The sequence below is a fragment of the Gigantopelta aegis genome, chromosome 9, assembly GCF_016097555.1.
Source record: "Gigantopelta aegis isolate Gae_Host chromosome 9, Gae_host_genome, whole genome shotgun sequence".
Taxonomy (NCBI): Eukaryota; Metazoa; Mollusca; class Gastropoda; order Neomphalida; family Peltospiridae; genus Gigantopelta; species Gigantopelta aegis.
In genome coordinates, this window is record NC_054707.1 from 21,757,718 (window position 1) to 21,785,708 (window position 27,991).

Consider the following 27,991-nt stretch of genomic DNA (forward strand, 5'->3'; position numbering starts at 1 on the left):
TATATATCCTACTCTCATATGACCCACCTCACTTCAGACATGATATCTGCCACCGACGTTTACCCTACTCCCCTATGACTTACCTCACTTCAAACATGATCTCCACCACTGATATATATCCTACTCTCATATGACCCATCTCACTTCAGACATGATATCCACCACCGATATATATCCTACTCCCCTATGACCTACCTCACTTCAACATGATCTCCACCACTGATATATATCCTACTCTCATATGACCCACCTCACTTCAGACATGATATCTACCACCGATATATATCCTACTTCCCTATGACCCACCTCACTTCAGACATGATATCTGCCACCGACGTTTACCCTACTCCCCTATGACCTACCTCACTTCAAACATGATCTCCACCACGATATATATCCTACTCTCATATGACCACCTCACTTAAGACATGATATCTACCACCGATATATATCCTACTCCCCTATGACCCACCTCACTTCAGACATGGTATCTGCCACCGACGTTTACCCTACTCCCCTATGACTTACCTCACTTCAAACATGATCTCCACCACTGATATATATCCTACTCTCATATGACCCACCTCACTTCAGACATGATATCTACCACCGATATATACCCTACTTCCCTATGACCCACCTCACTTCAGACATGATATCTGCCACCGACGTTTACCCTACTCCCCTATGACCTACCTCACTTCAAACATGATCTCCAACACTGATATATATCCTACTCTCATATGACCCACCTCACTTAAGACATGATATCTACCACCGATATATATCCTACTCCCCTATGACCCACCTCACTTCAGACATGATATCTGCCACCGACGTTTACCCTACTCCCCTATGACTTACCTCACTTCAAACATGATCTCCACCACTGATATATATCCTACTCTCATATGACCCACCTCACTTAAGACATGATATCTACCACCGATATATATCCTACTTCCCTATGACCCACCTCACTTCAGACATGATATCTGCCACCGACGTTTACCCTACTCCCCTATGACCTACCTCACTTCAAACATGATCTCCACCACTGATATATACCCTACTCTCATATGACCCACCTCACTTAAGACATCATATCTACCACCGATATTATCCTACTCCCCTATGACCCACCTCACTTCAGACATGATATCTGCCACCGACGTTTACCCTACTCCCCTATGACCTACCTCACTTCAAACATGATCTCCACCACTGATATATATCCTACTCTCATATGACCCACCTCACTTAAGACATGATATCTACCACCGATATATATCCTACTCCCCTATGACCCACCTCACTTCAGACATGATATCTGCCACCGACGGTTACCCTACTCCCCTATGACTTACCTCACTTCAAACATGATCTCCACCACTGATATATATCCTACTCTCATATGACCCACCTCACTTCAGACATGATATCTACCACCGATATATATCCTACTTCCCTATGACCCACCTCACTTCAGACATGATATCTGCCACCGACGTTTACCCTACTCCCCTATGACCTACCTCACTTCAAACATGATCTCCACCACTGATATATATCCTACTCTCATATGACCTACCTCACTTCAGACATGATATCTACCACCGATATATATCCTACTTCCCTATGACCCACCTCACTTCAGACATGATATCTGCCACCGACGTTTACCCTACTCCCCTATGACCTACCTCACTTCAGACATGATATCTACCACCGATATATATCCTACTTCCCTATGACCCACCTCACTTCAGACATGATATCTGCCACCGACGTTTACCCTACTCCCCTATGACCCACCTCACTTCAAACATGATATCCCCCACTGATATATATCCTACTCTCATATGACCCACCTCACTTCAGACATGATATCTACCACCGATATATATCCTACTTCCCTATGACCCACCTCACTTCAGACATGATATCTGCCACCGACGTTTACCCTACTCCCCTATGACCTACCTCACTTCAAACATGATTTCCACCACTGATATATATCCTACTCTCATATGACCCACCTCACTTCAGACATATCTACCACCGATATATATCCTACTCCCCTATGACCCACCTCACTTCAGACATGATATCTGCCACCGACGGTTACCCTACTCCCCTATGACTTACCTCACTTCAAACATGATCTCCACCACTGATATATATCCTACTCTCATATGACCCACCTCACTTAAGACATGATATCTACCACCGATATATATCCTACTTCCCTATGACCCACCTCACTTCAGACATGATATCTGCCACCGACGTTTACCCTACTCCCCTATGACCTACCTCACTTCAAACATGATCTCCACCACTGATATATATCCTACTCTCATATGACCCACCTCACTTCAGACATATCTACCACCGAAATATATCCTACTCCCCTATGACCCACCTCACTTCAGACATGATATCTGCCACCGACGGTTACCCTACTCCCCTATGACTTACCTCACTTCAAACATGATCTCCACCACTGATATATATCCTACTTCCCTATGACCCACCTCACTTCAGACATGATATCTGCCACCGACGTTTACCCTACTCCCCTATGACCTACCTCACTTCAAACATGATATCTACCACCGATATATATCCTACTCTCATATGACCCACCTCACTTCAGACATGATATCTGCCACCGACGTTTACCCTACTCCCCTATGACTTACCTCACTTCAAACATGATCTCCACCACTGATATATATCCTACTCTCATATGACCCATCTCACTTCAGACATGATATCCACCACCGATATATATCCTACTCCCCTATGACCTACCTCACTTCAAACATGATCTCCACCACTGATATATATCCTACTCTCATATGACCCACCTCACTTCAGACATGATATCTACCACCGATATATATCCTACTTCCCTATGACCCACCTCACTTCAGACATGATATCTGCCACCGACGTTTACCCTACTCCCCTATGACCTACCTCACTTCAAACATGATCTCCACCACTGATATATATCCTACTCTCATATGACCCACCTCACTTAAGACATGATATCTACCACCGATATATATCCTACTCCCCTATGACCCACCTCACTTCAGACATGGTATCTGCCACCGACGTTTACCCTACTCCCCTATGACTTACCTCACTTCAAACATGATCTCCACCACTGATATATATCCTACTCTCATATGACCCACCTCACTTCAGACATGATATCTACCACCGATATATATCCTACTTCCCTATGACCCACCTCACTTCAGACATGATATCTGCCACCGACGTTTACCCTACTCCCCTATGACCTACCTCACTTCAAACATGATCTCCAACACTGATATATATCCTACTCTCATATGACCCACCTCACTTAAGACATGATATCTACCACCGATATATATCCTACTCCCCTATGACCCACCTCACTTCAGACATGATATCTGCCACCGACGTTTACCCTACTCCCCTATGACTTACCTCACTTCAAACATGATCTCCACCACTGATATATATCCTACTCTCATATGACCCACCTCACTTAAGACATGATATCTACCACCGATATATATCCTACTTCCCTATGACCCACCTCACTTCAGACATGATATCTGCCACCGACGTTTACCCTACTCCCCTATGACCTACCTCACTTCAAACATGATCTCCACCACTGATATATACCCTACTCTCATATGACCCACCTCACTTAAGACATCATATCTACCACCGATATATATCCTACTCCCCTATGACCCACCTCACTTCAGACATGATATCTGCCACCGACGTTTACCCTACTCCCCTATGACCTACCTCACTTCAAACATGATCTCCACCACTGATATATATCCTACTCTCATATGACCCACCTCACTTAAGACATGATATCTACCACCGATATATATCCTACTCCCCTATGACCCACCTCACTTCAGACATGATATCTGCCACCGACGGTTACCCTACTCCCCTATGACTTACCTCACTTCAAACATGATCTCCACCACTGATATATATCCTACTCTCATATGACCCACCTCACTTCAGACATGATATCTACCACCGATATATATCCTACTTCCCTATGACCCACCTCACTTCAGACATGATATCTGCCACCGACGTTTACCCTACTCCCCTATGACCTACCTCACTTCAAACATGATCTCCACCACTGATATATATCCTACTCTCATATGACCTACCTCACTTCAGACATGATATCTACCACCGATATATATCCTACTTCCCTATGACCCACCTCACTTCAGACATGATATCTGCCACCGACGTTTACCCTACTCCCCTATGACCTACCTCACTTCAGACATGATATCTACCACCGATATATATCCTACTCCCCTATGACCCACCTCACTTCAGACATGATATCTGCCACCGACGTTTACCCTACTCCCCTATGACCCACCTCACTTCAAACATGATATCCCCCACTGATATATATCCTACTCTCATATGACCCACCTCACTTCAGACATGATATCTACCACCGATATATATCCTACTTCCCTATGACCCACCTCACTTCAGACATGATATCTGCCACCGACGGTTACCCTACTCCCTATGACCTACCTCACTTCAAACATGATCTCCGCCACTGATATATATCCTACTCTCATATGACCCATCTCACTTCAGACATGATATCTACCACCGATATATATCCTACTCCCCTATGACCCACCTCACTTCAGACATGATATCCACCACCGATATATATCCTACTCCCCTATGACCCACCTCACTTCAGACATGATATCCACCACCGAGATTTATCCTTCTCTCATATGACCCACCTCACTTCAGACATGATCTCTACCACAGTGATTTATCCTTCTCTCATATGACCCACCTCACTTCAGACATGATATCCACCACTGAGATTTATCCTTCTCTCATATGACCCACCTCACTTCAGACATGATATCCACCATCGAGATTTATCCTTCTCTCATATGGCCCACCTCACTTCAAACATGATCTCTACCACCGATATATATCCTACTCCCCTATGACCCACCTCACTTCAGACATGATATCCACCACCGAGATTTATCCTTCTCTCATATGACCCACCTCACTTCAGACATGATCTCTACCACCGAGATTTATCCTTCTCTCATATGACCCACCTCACTTCAGACATGATATCCACCACCGAGATTTATCCTTCTCTCATATGACCCACCTAATATTATAGGATCTCTACCACTGGGGTATATCCTACTCCCCTGTAACCCACCTCACTTAGGACAGGATCTCTACTACCGAGGTATATCCTACTTCCTACTCCCCTATTGAAATAGAACATTTCACATCTTAACAGTAAATTTGTTTTATTCGAAACAGATGTTGTGTGAAGATGGGCAAGACATTAATAACACTGGACAAGATAAGGACCATTGGTAATAAATTAAACCCTGAAATAAACAATATAGAAAGTAGTATTGTTACCTTGGACTCCATGGACCGACCCAGGGCGTTATCCCATGTTTCTGAAAGCAACTTCTCAGTCTAACTAGCAAAACATCTTTCCCTCCTTGTGTGACCTGTCGATAAGAATAGAGGTTTAGTGCCGTATCTCACACACCCGTTGGTGAGAACACCATTCGTTGTTTATCACAGCACATACTGTAACACTGCCATGCCATCCAATGGAGAGAAAAAAACTATAATCGAAATCGATTATCCTGTGACGTATCGGTTAACCTGAAACTGATTAGTCTGTGACGTGTAAGTTAGCTACAAGCTCAGGGGCTGTAAGTACATATAGGTTTTAGTTAGAAAAGACGTGTATGTTAGAAACCATTTATTTTACAACTCGTTGTTTAAAAAAACGTATCAAGCTCGCGTTCGATGTTGTAAGATAACTGATATCCAACGGCCACTAGTGTAGTATTCTCTATTTACTATTTGTATAAATGTAATATTATATAATATCTTACATTTTCAGTGCAATCAAAGTAGGCCAATGTGATTTTTTTTCAGATCACATGCTTTAAACATTTGATAACTTTGCACATTAGATGTAAATTAATCGAGGTCACGGCACTAGCATATTGGCATTTAAGCAAACGTACTTGGGTGACACCCCATAACTGACGTATGCATTCATAGTCATCAAATAAAAACATTTCAATAGCAATTGTAAACTGATGGCGAGTGTGTTCTTTATTCTGACTGGTTAATTACATTCTTTTTTCCGGGATCAAATGAAAATAACACCCGGAAAGCTAATGACATCATTAGAAAGTGACGTCATTAGCAATTGGAACAGGCGAAGTTGACGTGAAGTTGACGCGAAGTTGACGATTCAAGGGTCTACAGTTAGATTGTAGCCAGGTAATTTTTTCAAGAAATACCAAATATACAGTTAGTTCCAAAGAAAAACGATTCAGTTTACAATGGACATAACCATATTTAGTTTTTAGATTTGCGGGTGTTATTATCTATTTGATGCCCGCAAATGTTTTATTTTTTACCTTTCCGGGTGTTATTTTCATTTGATCCCGGAAAAAGAATGTAATTAACCAATCACAATACGGAACACACTTGCCATCAGTTTACAATATATGATAAAGAGATTATTACCCTCATGTGTTTCGGTATGGTCAATATCATATATTAGGAATAAAAATAATGTATTATGCTCGCATAATACAATTTTTATTCCTAATATATGATATTGACGATATCGAAAACACTCTGGTAATAGCCTCTATTTATTCCTAATATATGATATTGACGATATCGAAAACACTCTGATATTGACGATATCGAAAACACTCTGGTAATAACCTCTATTTATTCCTAATATATGATATTGACGATATCGAAAACACTCTGATATTGACGATATCGAAAACACTCTGGTAATATCCTCTATTTATTCCTAATATATGATATTGACGATATCGAAAACACTCTGGTAATAACCTCTATTTATTCCTAATATATGATATTGACGATATCGAAAACACTCTGATATTGACGATATCGAAAACACTCTGGTAATATCCTCTATTTATTCCTAATATATGATATTGACGATATCGAAAACACTCTGGTAATAACCTCTATTTATTCCTAATATATGAAATTGACGATATCGAAAACACTCTGGTAATAACCTCTATTTATTCCTAATATATATTGACGATATCGAAAACACTCTGGTAATATCCTCTATTTATTCCTAATATATGATATTGACGATATCGAAAACACTCTGGTAATAACCTCTATTTATTCCTAATATATGAAATTGACGATATCGAAAACACTGGTAATAACCTCTATTTATTCCTAATATATGATATTGACGATATCGAAAACACTCTGGTAATAACCTCTATTTATTCCTAATATATATTGACGATATCGAAAACACTCTGGTAATATCCTCTATTTATTCCTAATATATGATATTGACGATATCGAAAACACTCTGGTAATAACCTCTATTTATTCCTAATATATGAAATCAAGCGTAGGGTTCATCGACGTCACGTGCTTCCAGCCACATTACAGGAATTGACCAATGCTGTTTTACATGCCTATAACACCATCCCAAGAGGGTTCATAAGGAATTTGTTTCGATCCATGACACGACTGATTGAACTAGAAATAATTTTTCTATCAATTTCATTATAAACGTTTTACACATCTATTGTTATATATTACCACATTCACTACTCTAGTATACATGTATGCCAGAAATTAATTGTATGAAATAAAAACAAAACAGACCATAAGTTCCCCTACTGGATGTATACTACCGAATCAAATCCCATGGAAGACAATAGTAACATGTGTGGCTGAAACTCCTACCTACTGCGTATCCATCGACATAAACACCACGGATAATACTACCACCCCTCACCCTTAAAGTGAATCAGAAAAAATAGGGGTCACGCTGCTCATTTCAGAGATAACAGGTAGTGTCTATGACTACCCTAGTTCCACACAAAATTTGAGTACTTTTTTTTACAGGTACCCCATACATGGATTAAGCACAAGGCTAGTTGACACAGTGGCACTAGATGAAATAAAATTGCATAATTTTTTGGGCCCATATGAAACTATTTTTTTTATAGCCAACACACTCACATTTATCACCAATTACAGGAATTGTGTTGTTAACTTCTCTATCAAAAGTTCGATGCACCTAGAACTTTGACCTAGCTGGAAGTTATTTGGTTGAGTACTACCTACTAGGTAATTATGGGTTTAAACTGTTTTGAAATTAAAGTGCTGCATTTAATGCACCTTGACACATTTTAAACAGCAGTTCTCTTACTATAATCTATTATAATTATGCTTATGCTTCGGAAATGTTAACTCTCTATTTTTTGCGGATTGATCTGTGAAATGTAATGTTTATACGGCGTTACCGTCTTGCATAAATACATAATATACACTCAGTGTTCAAGATAAGCACTTATCTGTTTGTCCTGACAAGTGATAATCTGCTGGGACAAGCAAAATGTGTCTTAATGGTTGTCAAGTGGACAAGTAAAAATGTATAATGCTGTTTCATTTTGACCAATCAAAAACATTGTTCTTGCTCTTGAATGAAACTAACAACTTATTTGGACAAGTAAAAATATTGATGGCCAAGTAAATTTGGAGATGTACTTGTCCGGTGGACTATTGAAAAATTCTGCTTATTTCGATCACTGACCTCATACCCTACAATAAAAAATAATTAAATCAAATTTGTGTTAATTTATCTTAAATTTATTTGACGAAGGATAGTCCAGTTGCGTAATTGAGCGTTCTGTTTTCAACTCAAGAGATCCGTTCGTTTCGTAGCAAGTATTAAATTCCAGGGCCGTAGCTAGGATTTTTTGTTGGGAGGGGAGAACTGAGTAGTTAATAGTCTATAACTCCTTGAACGGTTAAGTAGAGAATTTTCTTTAAGTTTCTATAATTTTTTTATGGGGAACCAACTGCCCCCCCCCTTGCCCCCCCCCCTTGCCCCCCCCCCCCCCCCCCCCCCCCCCCCCCCCCAGCTACGGCCCTGATTTCTAGTTACAAATACTATGGTTTATTTACTTATTTACAACTGTTTGGCCTGTGGCGAGATCGACCTATATATACTTCACTATCACTCGTCAGTTCTTCCCAAGCTTCCTTTAACTTTAAAAGAAAGTTCATCTTCTGATAAAAAATAAAAGTGACAATTTTCATGTATAGTACTTTTATTCTCATCTTTTGTATCCATCAGATACTTCGAGTAAAAATACTCTTCAGTGATGTCAATAAGTAAACACTCTTACATCTGTTTAACTTTGAGTAAAACAAGGTTTAAAATGTCGACAACTGATTATAACCATGATTGGTTGGTTCAAGTAACTAATCATCAAGCATGAAAATCCAACCAATTCCCACCACTAATATCCACTAATTTCCAATATTTTACGGAGTATAATTTTACCCTTTCTAGCCTCTAGAAGAAACGCTGTCTATGATGTAATAGCGTTTATAATAGAATCAATACAGTACAAACGCAAACAATAAAGTCAACCAACAACCTATAGTCTTGCAGTATGTATTTATTCCCAGCTAATTTATTTACACACCAGTAATTACTAGTACCCAGCTATTGCCAGAGCCCTCATTTGGTTTATCCAAATCCTTATAGACTGTCCTTGGTTACACAGACAACAGGTGCAATGGTGCAATGGTGCTGAATATTTGAGTCTTTGTCATAAAACCCTACTTCATGTCTATTTTATTACCATTATTTAATCCCTTACAGTGAGGGAAAACCTTGTTAAATGGGCTAACTTGCAGTCATTCAAAGTATAAGAGCTGTTGGTATGCAGTTTCCAGGTACAGACTGTTTTTGCTATATCAATCTTCACTTGTATTTCACAAACTTCAACTTCTGGCACATTGATACTTCTTACTTCTTTTTTTGACTAAGGAATTCAATACAACTATCATGAAAAAAAAAATCTAACTTTGTTTCATCATCTTAACAAAATGCATGGACTTTTCTTTTTCTATTTCCGTTCCTATTTTTATTCTGCTAGTACTGGTCCAACTCCGACAGTATATCAGCAATGTGATTATGTCTATGCATAGAACAGCATCTGGTTTCAGTAATCAAGTTAGAGGTTCTGTATCTGAAATGCAAAATTAAACTGTAATTTAGCTTAATATATATATATTTCATATTTTTTTATAAATCATCAAATGGGGGGGGGGGAGAGAGAAATAATATATTTTTAATGGCATATCAGCACATCCTAAACTATAGGTACATGTATTTCAGTACTTGTTCTAAATAAGTTTTTTAAAAACCTGCAGCTGGCACATAGGCTATTTTTATTAGGCCTGGTACTTATAAAAGTAGTAGTAGTCTAGACTCTAATAGGAGTCTGAGACTAACGTCATGGCAACGCCATACAAATTGTATGCGAGTGACGTCATTAAAGATTGAGTCTGGACTCTAAAAGTTTTATAAGCACGGGCCCAGATATCTTTTATATGCTTTTTCAGATACCATACATTATCGGTATAGGATAATTGCAGCAATGGATATTTATACAGTCCTCTGATAATTGAAAACTGGTGTACCGGGTAACCCAATAAATTTACGTTGGCATAACCTTTTTTTTTTTCTTTTCTTTTTTTTTGTATAACCGGTTATATGTATGTTAGTTATGTCCTAAACTTAATGTACAAAAGGAACATACATGCAGCTAGTTACACAAAATTAGATTTTGCGTCATGTGAGTTGCCACAAATTAACTGTTTATTTTTGCATTTTTTCTTAGGCCTGTTTTAAACATGCATGCATGTTTGTATAAGACAAGAACACACAACAGCCGCTGGTACCAATGCCGCTGATTTACAACACACACTAAATGTATTCGATCAGTACTGTAATAAATGGAAACTAAAGATAAATATCTCAAAAACTAAAGTATTAATTTTCAGTGGAAATGCCAGAGATTATAAATATACTTTCAAACTTGGAAAATATGTTCTCGAAAATGTGAAGGAATTTAAGTACCTTGGGGTCACTTTTAGCAAATTAAATAATTTTAAAACGACCAAGGCTCAATTAAAAGATCAAGCACCTAAAGCTATGTATTTTGTTGGCGAAATCTAAAGACAGTAATCTATCGATTGAGTGTAAACTTAAAATGTTTGAATCAATGGTTCTCCCAATCTTGTTATACGGTTGCGAAGTCTGGGGATATGGAAAAAACGATATATGCGATTCTGTTCAAATAAATTTCTTCCGACACATCTTGCCAACAAAAAAATCCACCCCATTATTTATGTTATACGGAGAATTGGGGAAAGTGCCCATGGAATTAAATATTCAAAGAAGAATGGTTTGTTACTGGGCACGCATTATTTCAGGGAAACAATCAAAATTATCATTTCTTCTATACAGATTTATGTTGACAGATCATGTTATAAATAGTATAAATTATAACTGGCTCACTAGTGTTAAACATATTTTGGAGCATTTAGGAATGAGCGATGTTTGGATATCACACACCTTTTTATCGTTAACTTGGCTCTCACAACAAATTGAAATTAGGCAAAATGATCAATATTTACAAATATGGAATAATAGCATATCAATGTCATCAAGAGGCAAAACCTATCAACTTTTTAAAGAAGAACTCATTTTTGAAAAATATTTAAACATAATTCCCGAAAGGTTGTGGAGATTAATTATAAAATTTAGAACGTCAAATCACTATTTACCTGTCGAAACTGGAAGGCAGAATAACATATTATTTGAAGACAGATTGTGTACTTTATGTAATGAAAGTGACATTGGTGATGAATTCCATTATTTATTTGTATGTATATTTTTTCATAATTCCCGAGTAAGATTTTTACATCCCTATTATTATACTAGACCAAGCACCTACAAATTCAAAGAACTAATGAGTAGTAAGAAAATAAGTGTATTAAAGAAGTTGGCGAAATTTATAAATGTAATTTGCCAGGTTTTTAAACGTCCTTGTAACTGAATAACTCATGTCACAATGAAAACTGTTTCCTAGCTATATTACAATTATTATTATTATTATTATTATTATTATTACTATTATTACTGTACCATGTACTACCATTACTATTACTACTACTGCTACTATTATTATACTACTACAACTACCATTACTGCTACCACCATTATTATTACTACTACTACTACTACTACTAACTAATACTAATACTAATACTAATACTGTTACAGTTATTATCAATTAATATCATATACAAGTAAATGCATGTATTATGTATTATCATATGTTATTATTTCATCCTCCTGTAAACCATCTTGTCACGTTTATACTATTTATTATGTATGTTCCTCTAACGCCGTTGTGGAACGGCCTGAGTGTAATAAAGTTCTGTTCTGTTCTGTTCTGTTCTGTTCTGTTCTGGTATACCAGTCACTGAAAATTGTCTGGAATTAAATAAAACCCAGGCAGTCAACCAAACAAGTATGGGGTGATTATAATTATAATCTGTATTGGACTCGAAGCCAACAAGCACATATGTATAAATACAGTGTTTGATTTATGGTGATGAATTATCTAAACTGTTGTCGAATTTTACCGTAACCTTTCCCTTGTCCGCCATGCTTGTGACGTGAACGACGCAAGTTGATTGCCACTTGATCCATGATGAAAACTGGTAGCGTCTTTGAACTTTCTCTTCGTCGGAAATAATCACGTGATCAGTTCTGCGTCAAAATCGCTACGTACGTTACCCCAGTAGCTGGTTCGATGTTCAAATGACGAAAGAATATCTCACGCGGTGTCCTTTTCAATGGAAATGACGTCAGACTTGAATATTTTGGATATCCTTACATAAAAATAAACTAGTGCTTAACTCTCTTTTTTCTGTTGTTTTTTAACGCTGGACAGCTTTCAGTGTAAAGTTACTATTGAAATGTTTTTGTTTGATGACTATGAATGCATACATCAGTTATGCAGAGTCACCGTAGTACGTTTGCTTAAATGTCAATAAACGTTGTGCCGTGACCTTGATTAATGTACATATAATTTCCAAATTTATCAATTTCTGAAAGTTTGTATCTGAAAAATATCATATACTTTGATTAAACTGGATATATGCTAGCTATTATGATTCAGCTAGATTGCTTTTATTTTAAATATAATATTTATAAGCAAGTGTTTGAACTATATGGCCATCGCAGATTTGTCCTTTAGAACGGGTGGGTGGGTGGGTGTGTGCGTATGCGTGCGTGTGTGATTTAAAGCAATATATTTTAAAATGTCCAAATGTGACAGAATGTCATCTGTCGAAAATATGTTCTAGGATATGTCCTTAAACAAAATCAACAATTAAGAAAACTGAATACCCCAACTTCGATTTTCGAGGGGAAACAAAATCACATTTCTCTGCCGGACTATGGGTTAAGGCGCCCTATTAGTGGTACTTACACATCCAGCGCCTGTCACTCTATATGAATGTTGGTTTTGCAATCCCTTATGTTCACGGTTATCCTGCAATAAAAATATTTACATATTAAATGGAAAATCGCACCCTATACTGGTTTCAAGTACTAATGTACACTGCATTAACAAATGTATACCAAATAAAAACAGTAATTTACTGGGAATATATTATTAGGCCAGGTAAAAAAAACAAAATGGTTAGCGTCCTTTTAATATAATTTTCGGGTTAGGGAGTTGGGGGGGAGGTTGGGGGTTGGGGGTTGTTTTGTTGTTTTGGGGGTTTTTTGGGGGGGAGTTAATGAATCTATAATTTTAACATTAGGTAACCAAGTCAAGTACTCTCAAGCTATGCTTGTGTCGGTTTAAACACAAGGCTACTGTTTTTAATGACTGCAGCGCCTCAAGTTTTTAAGTCCTAACAAAATATGACAATGAACCATGCTAACAGTAATGGCGACCTCATTCGTGACCTTGCCTCTACTATTATTATGACGTCATCGGCCGAACATTTACGAGAATATTGCTCCATTCGATTGATTTTGGTTTCCAAATGGCATTGCATAAGTACAGTTATAAGCATGGGCATACGACCCGGGGGGGGGGGGGGGGGGGGGGCAGGTGAGCAAAACAGTGTGGGGAATTCGGGCAGTTTTTATCGGGGGAAAATTTCGGGCAAATCAACCCCTCCAGCCCCGCTAAATCAAAGAGTCCCCATACGCCCATGGTTATAAGTACAGTTATAGGGTTTTAAACTATGTGTTTATGAAGTTATCATGACTGTTTTCTACAATAAACAGTATAAAATATATTAAATTTGTTTGAAAATCTATATTCAAATCCCAGCGTTTTGTTTAAAATTTAAAATAATTCACGGTTTGCTATTTATATAGTTTTCCTTAACAAACGGCAAATTCTACACGGCGAACAATTTGCCCGCTTGAATGCAAACATTTCCAGAAATATCTTCATCTGTACTTTGAAGTTCTGTGTTATAATTTTGTTGACAGGCGCTAGCTATTTTTTAAAGGTAATTTTAGTGTCTGGCTTAGGGGCGTGCGCAGGAAATTTTGTAGGGGGGGGGGGGTCGAAGCCCGACACCGCTAGCGCCGCATGCGCGAAGCCCGTGTTGGGGGGGGGGGGGGGGTCTGGGGTGTTTTCTGCTGGCTAGCCGAGCTGCTTTCACAGGAATGTAAAAAAAATCGGGATATGTATTTATTTTTTTCGCCTTGAGGGGGGGTTCGACCCCCAACCCCCCCCCCCCCCCCCACTGCGCACGCGCCTGGGCTTGTCGGGAGAATATTAAACGTTTTTAAGTTGTTGTTGTTTGTTTGTTTGTTTTGTTTTTGTTTGTTTGCTGTTGGGGTTGTTTTTGTTTTTTGTTGTTGTTGTTGTTTGTTTTGTTGTTGTTGGTGGGGTTGGGGTGGGGGTTTTTTTTTTTTGGGGGGGGGGGTGTAAATAAAATAAAAAGTGGGTCGGGAGCATTTTGCGTGCGCTGTTGTAACGTCACAACCTACGATCATTTTACGATTTCGTTAGCGCCAAGATAGCGTCGAAAATATGGGCCTTGGGCCCGTGCTTATAAAACTTTTATAGAGTCCAGACTCAATCTCTAATGACGAATGACGTCACACACATATACTCTGTATGGCGTTGCCATGACGTTGCATCTCACTCTAACAGAGTCTAAATTCTAAAAGTTTTATAAGCACTGGGCCTGGGCTTCGTTTTACGAAGCAATCTTAACGCTAACGTCACATAAAGGGACTGTCCAAAGGGTACCTGCATTGTAAGATGTTTCCGACTAATAAACTCTTTTAACGTCTGAAAATACGCATTAAATATATATTTTTTTTTTTTCTTGTTTAGAATATCAGTGTCTGTATATTCAATGTGTTTCTGGTCGTCTTAATATTTGTAAGAAGCCCAAACTGGATTTTGTCTTCAAATAATTTCGTACGTACAAAACCCCCCACAAAAAACCCCAACATTTTAAAAAATAAAATGAAATTTAACCCAGTACAAATGCTAGAACGTTTAATATACAGCCACTAATATTTTATGCAGAAAACAATATATTTGATATTTAATTAGTTGTTCAAAAAGTCTCTGTTAGTCGATAACATCTTAAAAATTGCAGCAAATTCAAGACTGTCCCTTTAAAGTGCATAATGCATTTATGCATTTACAGTGGCGGATCTAGGGGGGGGGGGAGAGGGGCCCTGCTTCCCCTAAATTTCGAGACAGTTATACTCAGGATATGGGCCCAGATTCCAGTGGACTTTATGATTATCAACCACCTTATTCATTCTATGTTCAGAAGATACACGAGTGTCCGTGGACAACGTTCATGGGGGTCACATGAGATACTGACTTGCAACGTCCCAACTGTTACTTATAATTGTAAACTGGTGGCGAGTGTATTCAGTATTGTGATTGATTAATTACATTCTTTTTTCAGGATCAAATGGAAATAACACCTGGAAAGCTAATGACGTCATTAGACTACTGTAAAGGCGGCGACACACGATACGAGTGCCTCCTTACGAGAATAGCCGATTGCATGGCAACCGACGAAATCGTAATATTGTCTTGTCACAATCGGCTATACTCGTGGCTATGCTCGTTCGGGGCACTCGTATCGTGTGGCGTCACCTTTAGTTCCGGGTTAGAGAAACAAAAAATAACCTACTGGAACGAAGCAGAAGATCAACGCATCAGACTCTAGGGCACTGGAGATGCGTTGGAATATTCTCTCTGGTTTATATCTTGAGTCATGGTCCAGCCTCTCGGCCACGCCTCCGGTCAAGGTGCAGTAAATATCACCAAACTGTCCATTCGTTACTGCATTGTAAGAACCATTCAACCTGAAATAGTAAGGAATATATCACCAAACTGTCCATTTGTTACTGCATTGTAAGAACCATTCAACCCGAAATAGTAAGGAATATATTACCAACCTGTCCATTCGTTATAGCATCGTGGTGTATGTTGTTTAACACCACCTATAACGATAATCTGATTAAAATTAGCTCTACTGGGTCTACCAGTAGATCTAACAGCATTGCGTGGACTCCCATGCCCAGGTGACATTTCATCTATAAATATCACTTGCTACTAATGATAAAATGTAGCGGGTTTCCTCTCTAACACTATGATAAAATTACCAAATATTTGACATCCAATAGCCGATGATTAATGAATCAATGTGCTCTTGTGGTGTCGTTACACAAAAACAAACCTTTTTTTGGTGATTGTCGGGCACTTGTCGTATTATTGTATGAGACGGCCCCTGGAAGATGGAATGGCTGAGTGGGCGATCATGTGACGCAACGTCACGATATAGGTCGGCGAACATAGAATTCTGCTGTCCGGAGTTTGCCGAAGCATAGCTGAATGTGGGTGCTGTCGGGTTTCTTTCTGTTTTGTGTGTATTAGTGATTAATATCTGATTTTTTTTTAATCAAGGAAATGGTCAATGTAAATGTATTTGACGTCAAACATAGGATTGTTGTGGTATTAGAGCGAAAATCTTTGACTACTTTTTGGTGGTCGGCGATTGCCAAAAAATTGCATAGCTTGGTCTCTGACTGTAATGAGAGCGTATTTATGTCCAAATGTCCGTCTAGCTCTCTTACAATCAGAGTACTCGGGCTAGCCAGCCCCTGGCATCCTAAATGCCTACCTATAGTTTAAAAAAAAAAAAAATACAGGTATTTTTAGTTTCAATCAAGGAAATTACTAATACGTTCATAATTCTAAAGAGGACCGATTTTAAATATGTGTAGTTAAATGTTGTGTTACATTCCAAAATGTGTCCTCAAACCGCATGCTTTTGGGTTCATTTTGACAATGTTCTCACCCACACAAACCACCCCCAAGCGGGAGTTGGCCGATATGACGCATATATTTATGGAAACTTTAACTTTGATCATCAAACCTTACAGAAATAATTTGAATAAAGGTTTTTATCCAGCAATCACTGTATGCATTGGCAAGATATAATGACTAGATAAATCTCTATAGTGTTGGTCACTGACCAAAAATATAGGTCACGTGACATAAGCCCAACTCGACTTGAGTATTTCAGAGTAGATTTTCAATAAACATACTTGTTAAATCATTTGTTCAAGTGCAATAAATAAAAATAACTTTTAGTTTTGCGATAACAATACAAAACTTGTATATTTATTTATGAATTAGAGTTTAGAAACGCTTTTTTAATGTGACGAATGTAGCTAGCGTCTTACAAAGAACGACGTCATGTATCTTGTATGACGCCATACTGCAAAAACCTTACTAGGTTGACGATACTCGATTTGCGTACACAAAAAAATGGATTAAATAATGATTTTCTGACTGTTCCTGTGGGATTGCAGGATAAAAGAAATAACTGGTTCCCTATATTTATTACCCCAGCGGTCACTCATAACAGGGAAAATATTTTCCATATTTTCTCAGTGAGAAATATTCTGCATTGGTCTAACGAACAATACTATTGGACAATTTGACACTTATAAACCAATGACCTTGTCGGTACTAAATATGACGTCATCACGATTTTGCAAACACAAAATGACGTCATGTAGTTTAAAGAGTTTGCGTTTACGGCTCTCTCTTTTTGGTGTTAAATTTATAACAAAATGTCATTTTTAATGCAATTCATTATAGATTCTGTAGCAGAATAAAAAGAAGGCCGTGGTATGTGCTATCCTGTCTATGGGATGGTGCATATACAAGATCCCTTGTTGCTAATCGAAAAGAGTAGCCCATGAAGTGGCAAAACCGGGTTTTCTCCCTCAATATGTGTCATGGGCGGATCCAGGAAATATTTTTAGGGGGGGGACCAAAAAAGAAGGGCACATTGACTCGTCAAAAGGGCACCTTACTACAAGTTTTGATATTTACAATTAATATGAATTCCTACAGTTCTACGTCATAATATACTAGCAATAATGAAGTAAATTGGCGTCACTCGCGTTAGAACCTCAATGGGGCCCCATTGAGACTCAATAACACAGACACATATCTGCAAGCTTGCGCATGTACACGAAAATCTTGATTTCATTTATCTACAATATAATTATTGTTTACTTAAAAAAAAAAAAATTCTACAAACAAAAAGGGCACTTGGACATTTTGAGGGCACTTGAACAATTTTTTGGGGGGACGCGTCCCCCTGGTCCCCCCCCCCCTTGGATCCGCCCATGTGTGTGGTTCTTAACCATATGTCCGACGCCATATAACCGTAAATAAAATGTGTTGAGTGCGTCGTGAAGCACTGATTATGACGTCAAAACGCATCTAGGGGAAAAAATGTGTTTGGTTTTTTCTTTCCCTAGGGAAAAGATCATTTTTCTTTCCCCAATTCTTTCTGCCCATATGGGTAATAAATATATAACTATTATTATCATATAACTCATATACTCATAATATCCACGTCATAAACCCATGTGATAAATACAGAATACTCAACGAGCTTGCCTGTCATACCATTTTTATGAAACTAGTGAACAGTGTTGGTATCTGACTCGCTTTCGCTCGTCTGATACCAACACAGTTCACGAGTTTCATAGAAATGGTATAACAGGCAAGCTAGTTTAGTATTTTATTTATTATAAACCAACTGTAAACAAGCTGCAACGCAGAACGCAGATGTCGATACCCTACTACAGGTTATTTTTCTACAAATTGGGTTAGCAAGTGATCTACGTCACACGTAAACTTAAACGACGTCACGATGAGCAACGGGACGTCACCAATGTCCACTTTATATTTTGGCGCGAAGCTTACATTAATTGTTAGTTAACGAGGTTTTGACATTCACAAATGAAGGAATTGTTGATTGGACCAACACAGATTGAGCTGAGTGAATGGGATTGACTAGATGTGACGCTGACAGTTTATACATTGGGACATAAAAAAAAAAGAGTTGCAGGTCGACGACATCGTTCTGGCTTTCTACACGATAGGCCTATCCTATCGCAATTTCAATTCATGATATTTCATAATGGTCCACTTTTAAATTACACTATTTTGTATAAACTCGGTTAGATACGTTAATAATCTTTCAACAAAAAAAATTTAACAGCAATTTTGCACTCATTGTTTTCTGGCGTTCGGAAAAAAAGGACGCGTCGTGCACCCAGTTTATTTTATTGCAGGGAGATGCAAAGTGACGTCATTCAAATTAAATAAAAAAATTATACCGCCAATTTGCGCGTGCCAAAATTACACTTGCTAGATATTGAGTAATTGCTATGACATGAGTAATATCTTACATTGGTGTGTAATAAACATCAATACATACATAGTCTGGGTTGCCCTCTCCCCCCTCCCCTATAAAATCATAGCTACTCCAGTGCCCTACGATGGACTTACGACTTCGTAGGGCTAAGATACATGTAGGTCAGAAAATCCCTAGGTATATTATCATGGATTGCGTTTCTTTTGTTGTTCAGTATTGTTATTTTAAATAACAGCCGAGATTCAATAATACCTTGCGAAGCATTTTGCCAACAATGGAACCCACACGTCTTGTGATTTTCCAATAGCCGTAACAAAACCCGTACTGGTGCTCACTGCCGGGAGGAAATCATCACAGTACACGGTATCCCAATTCCCAAGTCGGAAAAAATTGCACTCAAGAATTCCCCTTTCAGAACTCCAGCTTCCGTTATCCAAAACCTGCAAAGACAACATTGTTTACGCTCGTATGCTGGAGGGTGGAGGGGGCGGAGGGGGAGGATGGGTGTTGAATCACCCTTCCATGCTGAAAGAAATTTTCTCCCTTTTTTTTTTCTTTTTTTTCTTTTTTTGCAGTGTATTTTCCGGGGGCCATGACTTGACAACACTCCCTCCCTCTCCCCCCCCCCATAAACGTCACTCGCCATAGTCTAACCACCCACCCCATTCGGTGTATCGGGGTGGAAACAACTTCCGCTGCTCAAGGAAATGCTGCTCAAGGAAATGTTCTATCTTTTCTTCTAATATAAGTTTTCGGGGAAGCACTTGACAACCCAATCTCCCTACTCGTTCCAGCCACTGCGCCACGACTGGTATATCAAAGGCCGTGGTATGTACTATCCTATATGTGGGATGGTGCATATAAAAGATCCCTTGTTGCATTCGGAAAAATGTAGCGGGTTTCCTCTGATGACTACTTGTCAGAATTGCCAAATGTTTGACATCCAATAGCCGATGATGATTACTTAATCAATGTGCTCTAGTGGTGTCGTTAAACAAAACACTATACACTTTGCTCGCCACAGTCTAACCGCCAAAATTCCTGCACACGCACCAGGTTTTTCTTCTTTTTTTTTTTTCTTTTTTTTGTTTGTTTTGGGGTTGGAGTTTTTTTTCCTCAAAGAAAACTTAATTTTCTGGCTACACTCGATACATTTATTTGATTGTAGTTTTAAAGGAGCTCATTCGCGGATTTAGTGGGCCTTGTTTCTCTAAATATGCATTATAAATGAAACTTACATTCATTTGGAATACCAAACCTAGTTATTGTATGATCCAAAATATATTAATTGAACTACGATCGAGGGAATTCCATGATACGCTTCTTTTTTAAAATTTGGAACTCTTCTTGTGATGAAAAATATGGAAAAACAGACTCGTAGTTAATCTAATTAAAATTAGCTCCACTATTACATGTGGATCTAACAGCAGCCAGTTGGAGCTCATGTCCACCAATCAAAACCTTACTTGCAGAATCATGCCAGTGATTTAAAAATAATTTGAAAACATTCCGAATTATCCTGAGGGTATACGACATGTTTCGTGTGAATTACGAATGCCTTAAAACATGTTTTATTTTATAAAATAAATAATTTGTAATGTAAAACTGAAGACTGATTTAGTTTTGTTTTTTAAATAAATAAATAATTTGTAATGTAAAACTGAAGACTGATAACCCATCCCGTATGTATTGGTATGGTTCGCTGTACTGCTGCCACTAAAATAGACTTGCCCGATATTTTTTGAATTTGTATGCTCCCAAATAACGTTATAAAAGGTGAAGAGTGATTGGTCAATATTTAAATTATTATTTACAGACGAAATGTTACCTGGACATTCGAGTCTACGCAGTGTTGTTAGCAATCTGATTAAAATTAGTTCTACTGGTCTAAATAAGGCATTCGTAATTCACATGAAACATAATTCGGAATGTTTTCAAATTATTTTCAAATCACTGGCATGATTCTGCAAGTAAGGTTTTGATTGGTGGACATGAGCTCCAAATGGCTGCTGTTAGATCCACATGTAATAGTGGAGCTAATTTTAATTAGATTGATGCGTAGTGATGAGGCTATATATACGACAACCGTATAATGTATTTTTAGATTTTATATAAACGATCGCCGTGTATAGAGACTTGGCAAATGAATGCTGGTTATATACATGGCAAATAGTAAAAAATATATTATTTCATTACGAAAATAACTGCGAATACGCTGAAATAAAATAATAAACAGTCGGAACATGAACTCACCATTTATTATTATTATTATTGTTATTATTATTATTATTAGGCGCGTGTATAAATTATTTTGACTGGTTCGCAAAGTGGTATTTCGGTTTTAATGTATAGCGTAAAAAAAAACAGTGTAGGCCTACTGTTGCATGTTTTGTCGTCCAAAGGTTGGCTAATTATTACTTAACCCAGTTGAATCCAGTTCTACGTGCAGGGACAGAATCAGCCTGCCGTTTGTGCGTGTGTGCACGCACGTTAATCTTGCATTTTTATAGCCAAAACTCCTCCAGATAAAACACCGCCCTTCCACCCCAAAAAGGTAGTAGTAGGATAATAATAATAAGAATAAGAATAATAATAATAATAGTAGTAGTAGTAGTAGTAGTAGTAGTAGTAGTAGTAGTAGTAGTAGTAGTAGTAGTAATAGTAGTAGTAATAATAGTAATAGGAATAATAATTGTGTGTTATTATTATTATTATTATTATTATTATTATTATTGTTATTATGATTATGATTATTATTATTATTATTATTATTATTACATGTTGGTAAAATCACGTCGCGGTGGGGTGGGGTGGGTGGGGGCGGTTGTTACATAAATTTAGAGGGGGACCCGGGAGTGGTCTCAGCTTTACTAGTAGCCTATAAAAAAATGTATTTTGAGTTTTATTGCCCCTTGCAATTTTGAGCATTTGAAATGTGACTAAATATAGCAAAATAACCTTTTAGTCATATTTATTTACGGTAAAATTAACTTTTTTACAAAATTTACGTAAGCAGCCTCAAAATTGCAATTAGTAAAAAAAAATATTAAGTTCAAGCCCTGTTGTTAGTTTGTGTACTGTCCGCAGTTAGTTTCTCTTTCAGTAAATCTACCTCAGCCGCTGATAATTTGTAATTGTTATTTTTATTTATTTATTTATTCATCATCATCATCATCATCATCATCATCATCATCATCATCATCATCATCATCATTATTGTTATTATTATTATTATTATTATTATTATTTATTTATTTATTTATTTATTATATAATAAAAATTTTGTAAGTACTGTAGGGACAATATGACGCTATTCATATATTTATGGAAAACGTAAACAAAAGGATCCGCTAAATTCATATACTCCCCACCCCCGACCCTGTTCAGAAAATGCACTGTTCGTACAGTACTTAGTATGTATTCCTCCTGTTCCAGATGGTTTGGTAATATGGATCAATCAAATACATGTACTTATTTACCGCCTATATACATTTTTGCTGTGATATATAGCCAGCCCACGTTAGTGGAGGCTATAGACACGGCCTTCGTATGTATAGTCACATCGTATATAAACACCATCTAGTTCAGAGTATTCTTTAAAACTGTAACAATTCCTATCCCAAGTCAGCTGTTATGGCATATTTTGTATAATAATGAATTTGACAAGGTGGAAAATGACAGTGTTTGTGATCCAGATGTTTAGAGTTTTTCGCCTACGACTAACGATAAATTTACCTATAGATACAAAGGCCTGACTAGTCGGGATTGTCGACGTTTAACATGCTTCTGTTACTAAAATAAATTAATGTATAAGCTTATTATCATTCAGTACATGTTTTTATTATTTTTTAATAACTTTTTTTTTTTTTTTTTTTTTTTTTTCTATTTACCCTACGTCGCAGAGGACGGTCAAGCGTTCTCGTTACACGAGCTTAGTAACTGCGGTTATTCGGGGAATGCCCCTCACGTGACTCAAAATAATACGTCACACCTCTGCTCTCCAAATAGCCGTTATTTTTCTCAGAATTACGGACCGTACCCATAATTTAATTATTTTTATAAAATATATTATTATCATATATTGTGAATTAAAATGAATGAATGGGATCAAGCGCGACTCGTGAGATATGATTGCAAACGTCACAAGATGAGATATAAATCATATTTGACAAAAAACATGAAATATCCTCTATGTATCTGTGCAGGGCTTCTAGATTATGATAGTCCCACCCAATGGCTAGTGTTATTCAATGTTGGGGTAGTAAACAATGACTATCACCATGCCCTATCACCATGCCCAACCGCTAGTGGAAAAAAGTTGTCAAATGTTGCATTTAAGTCTATTTTGTACATTTGAATATTTTGCCCCCACCCCCAAGCCTTAGTGTTTTTAAGGTCTATATCCTTCTTTAGGTGACATAATGATCTGACTATTACTATTAGAAAAAATTGTATTAACTTAAAGTAAAGTAGGGCTAGTGAATGTTTAATTGTGGCTGGTAATTTTGTTTAAATCACTGATCCCATGGCTAGTAGATTTTGTAAAAATTCTAGAAGCCCTGCTGTGATCCCCCAAAATACTACAGACGCGTCGAGTTTTAGCCATATACCTGCAGTGTACTAGGACAGGACCCGTTGTTCTTTTTGTGAATGCATGCATGCGCCTCCGCACATCCAGAATGAGCCCGGTGTCCGTGCTCTCGTTGTCATGGAAACCAATCATCTCAAACTGTTTTACTACTCTCTGCTCCGCACTTCCTTCCTGATGAACAAACCAAATTACTGAGCTTTAATCAAATCTAAACAAGACAACATCAGAAAAAAAACACATGCTCTAAATGTTTAATCGTTTTCAAAGGTCAGTGCTTTTTACTAGAGAAATCAATTATGTGAATATTATTTTTATCAAGAGACAGTCGAAATATCAAAATATGGAAGGCTTGCACAGGTGCTAATTTGTTTTCTTTCTTTTTTCTTCTTTTTTTTCAAAATTGACATTCATTCCTAAATGATCACTTTGGTTGCTGTAACAACTTACACACTGGATTTAATTTTTTTTTTTTTTTTACTATTTATACTTTCAGTTACCATTTTTGTTACTTTGTTAGTTATGAAATATAACACATTAAATTGTGATTTAAATTTGTTTTATGTTTTGTATATAATGTTAAAATAGCAGTTAATTTTGCTTCTGAGGTAATTATTACAACAAGATTTAAATGGTGGTTTGGTATACTACCATTCCTGTTATTCAGCGTTACGAATGGGCAGAGATTCTAATGAATGTATTATGTTTTATACATGAGAATTATTTCAATACTAAAATCACTGTGATAATGGAAAACAGAATTACAGAACTCATTTAGTTTATGATGCATCAGCTGCATTGTGTTATTACAAGGCTGCTAAACACAGCGAAAAATTGATTCGAAAAAAAGCATTCATTTTCTTTGTAGCATATTAATGAGATCATGACACTGATTTTCATTTGTGAATAAATCATTTCACTAAATATCATTCTATATAAAAGAAAACATGCTGTGTGTTATCGTGACTCCAATTCTCCTGCTAGCCGATCCACTAGAACTTTAATTGGCAAAGAAGAAATATATAAATCACTGCAAGATTATGTGATATGTGGCATCAAAAGTCAAGCCCAAAGGGAGTCGGTTATGAGTTTTTGATGCAAGACTCATAGATTCTGTCATGCATGAGCCATTATGTTAGTAAAAGAAAAACAACTGTTATTTTTAATCTTGGATCAAACACAAATCTATCACTTGCTTTAATTACATCTATGCATATTATAAAAAACTGCAATATTATCTCTTTTATAGAAGATTATTTTTAGATTGTTTCAAATATATTGACCAGTTTGATGCATGTTGGAGTCTTAATTTCGGTACTTAGGTGGGTCTAGATAAAGGTTAATGACTTACAAAAGTCACATTGTGTAGATACAGTGGAGGGTTTTAAGGGTTGAAATCCCCCTGCTCAAGCAAATTTTCTTTGTTTTAAAAATATATTTTCTGGGGAGCATGACTCAGAATGACTCAACCTCACTATTAACTTTGCTGGCCACAGTCTAGACCCTGCTGCTAAAATTCCCGCACACATGCCTGATATCTGAAGGATGGCCAATATAGACCGATTTCACTGAATACTAATCACAGATTAACGAAGGAAATGTTTTATTTAACGACGCACTCAACACATTTTATTTACGGTTATTTGGTGTCGGACATATGGTTAAGGACCACACAGATATTGAGGGAGGAAACCTGTTGTCGCCACTTCATGGGCTACTCTTTTCGATTAGCAGCAAGGGATCTTTTATATGCACCATCCCATAGACAGGATCGATCTCACACCGACTGTGCATTGAGCGAGCACTGTACCACATTCCGCCCCTTATGGCGAATATAGACCGATTTCATTGAATGCTTATCACAGATTAAAGACCATGATGTACCTTTTGAATTCTAAATGTCCTGATGTTCAGCTGTGCCAGTAGAATGCTGTCCTCCGTCCAGATGTGGATGTCACCATGACGGACATACTTCGTAATACTTAGGAGATCATCCCAGTACTTTTCACACTGTTGCTAAAATTACAGTTTAAAAAACTTATTACCCAAAGAAAAGGTTTATCATAATTTGACTTAAAAAAACAAACCTATTCAGGCCCATAATAACCACACTGTGTGTGTGTGTGTGTGAGTGTCTGAGTGTGTGTGAGTGTTTGTGTGAGTGAGTGAGTGTGAGTGTGAGTGTGACCCAGACCCATAAGCATCCACCTGTTTGAAAAGGCAATCTTTTGATGCCATGTTTGCATGGTGGCTGTTTAACAAAGGTTTGACTGTACTAATTTCAAAATTAATTAAGTTATATGCTAAAATAATCATATTTAGATTATCTATTACACATTATTAATATGCAATTAAGCCTATTTCAACTGAATACTCTACAACAATTTACAGTTTTTGTACCAGTAATAACAAAAGGTTAAGCTCGTTTATAGCTCTAGTAATGTTGCATTTATCAGACTGAAAGGACAAGAAGATTGTTTCTATATATACAAAAGACAAAATAGGATTACAAATAAATCTACTTAATTTATTTAATTGGTTGAAGTATGCTCATTTTAATACTTTATGAATGAATACTGTCAGACACAATCCACCTATTTTAAGAAGATAATTTATTTTTCTTTCAAATGATGTACATTGTAATATAATTACTGGCATAGCCAGAATTTTAGATTGGGAGGGGAGACCCATACTATGTATGTATGTATGTATGATTTTATCAAATTTACTTCACTAAATATAATACAAATTAAACTATTGCACATTTAAAATTCTATGTTCTCTTTTCTCATATGGAGATAGGATGTTGATCAAAGGTAGATCACTCTACTGACTGAACTACAAATGTAGATCCCAGACACAGCTCTTTTAAAATGAGATATGTTCTAGAATTGATCACATGGGGGAAGATATCGAGGACCCAAAAAATAATGACACATATGTGTCATACTGGTTATATTTCCCTGTATATATTGAACTATGTGGATAATACAAAAGTAAAATTAACTTACCATAGCATTTTCAAAGAGGCCAGTGGCCATGACAATGCAATGAACTCCTTCCTGCCAAACCATGTGCCAAAAAGCAGCCACGCTTCTGTTACTGGGCCCTGCAATCAAAGAAATCACAATTTTCATTAATTTTCATTTCAACTTATTTCGGTTCCTATATCCAATTAAGGTTCAAGCACACTGTTCTGGGCACACACCTCAGCTATGTGGGCTGTCTGTCCAGGACAGTGGGTTAGTTGTTAGTGGTCAGTGAGAGAGAAGAGGGTTAGTGGTCCTACACCTACCCATTGAGTCGTTAAAACTCGCTCTGGGTGGGAGCCGGTACAAGGCTACGAATCCTGTACCTACCATTCTTATCCACGACACATTTCTCGCTCCAGCCAGTGCACCATGACTGGTATATCAAAGGCCGTGGTATGTACTACCCTGTCTGTGGGATGGTGTATATAAAAGATCCCTTGCTGCTAATCGAAAAGAGTAGCCCATGAAGTGGCAACAGCGGGTTTCCTCTCTCAATATCTGTGTGGTCCTTAACCATATGTCTGATGCCGTATAACCATAAATAAAATATGTTGAGTGCATTGTTAAATAAAACATTTCTTTCTTTCTTTATCCACGACACCACCAAGGCTGGTCAATCACAATT

At 37.4% G+C, this 27,991-nt stretch overlaps 2 protein-coding genes and 1 long non-coding RNA gene across 3 annotated transcripts in view; all 3 read right to left on the reverse strand.

The window, feature by feature from the left end:
- Window positions 1–20,216, reverse strand: part of LOC121381346 (calpain-1 catalytic subunit-like) — a 33,178-nt gene extending 12,962 nt beyond the window's left edge. Inside the window, exons 1-4 of the mRNA XM_041510627.1 lie at window positions 19,999–20,216; window positions 16,192–16,366; window positions 13,488–13,550; window positions 5,491–5,585 (exon numbers count right to left, since the gene is read on the reverse strand). Of these exons, the coding sequence (XP_041366561.1) occupies window positions 5,491–5,585; window positions 13,488–13,550; window positions 16,192–16,366; window positions 19,999–20,201 (536 nt within the window). The 5' untranslated portion in view covers window positions 20,202–20,216. The remainder of the gene's footprint in view (window positions 1–5,490; window positions 5,586–13,487; window positions 13,551–16,191; window positions 16,367–19,998) is intronic.
- On the reverse strand, window positions 9,578–12,954 carry LOC121381347. The gene is made up of 2 exons (XR_005959069.1): window positions 12,637–12,954; window positions 9,578–10,169 (listed from the first exon to the last, which is right to left on the reverse strand). It is a non-coding gene; the product is annotated as an uncharacterized LOC121381347 (long non-coding RNA).
- A 2,886-nt stretch (window positions 20,217–23,102) lies between the features above and the next one.
- On the reverse strand, window positions 23,103–27,444 carry LOC121381498 (tyrosine-protein phosphatase 12-like). The gene is made up of 4 exons (XM_041510819.1): window positions 27,346–27,444; window positions 26,219–26,350; window positions 24,328–24,508; window positions 23,103–23,125 (listed from the first exon to the last, which is right to left on the reverse strand). Exons 1-4 carry the CDS (start codon window positions 27,406–27,408, stop codon window positions 23,103–23,105), a joined length of 399 nt encoding a protein of 132 aa, XP_041366753.1. The 5' UTR covers window positions 27,409–27,444.
- Between the last annotated feature and the right edge of the window lie 547 nt (window positions 27,445–27,991).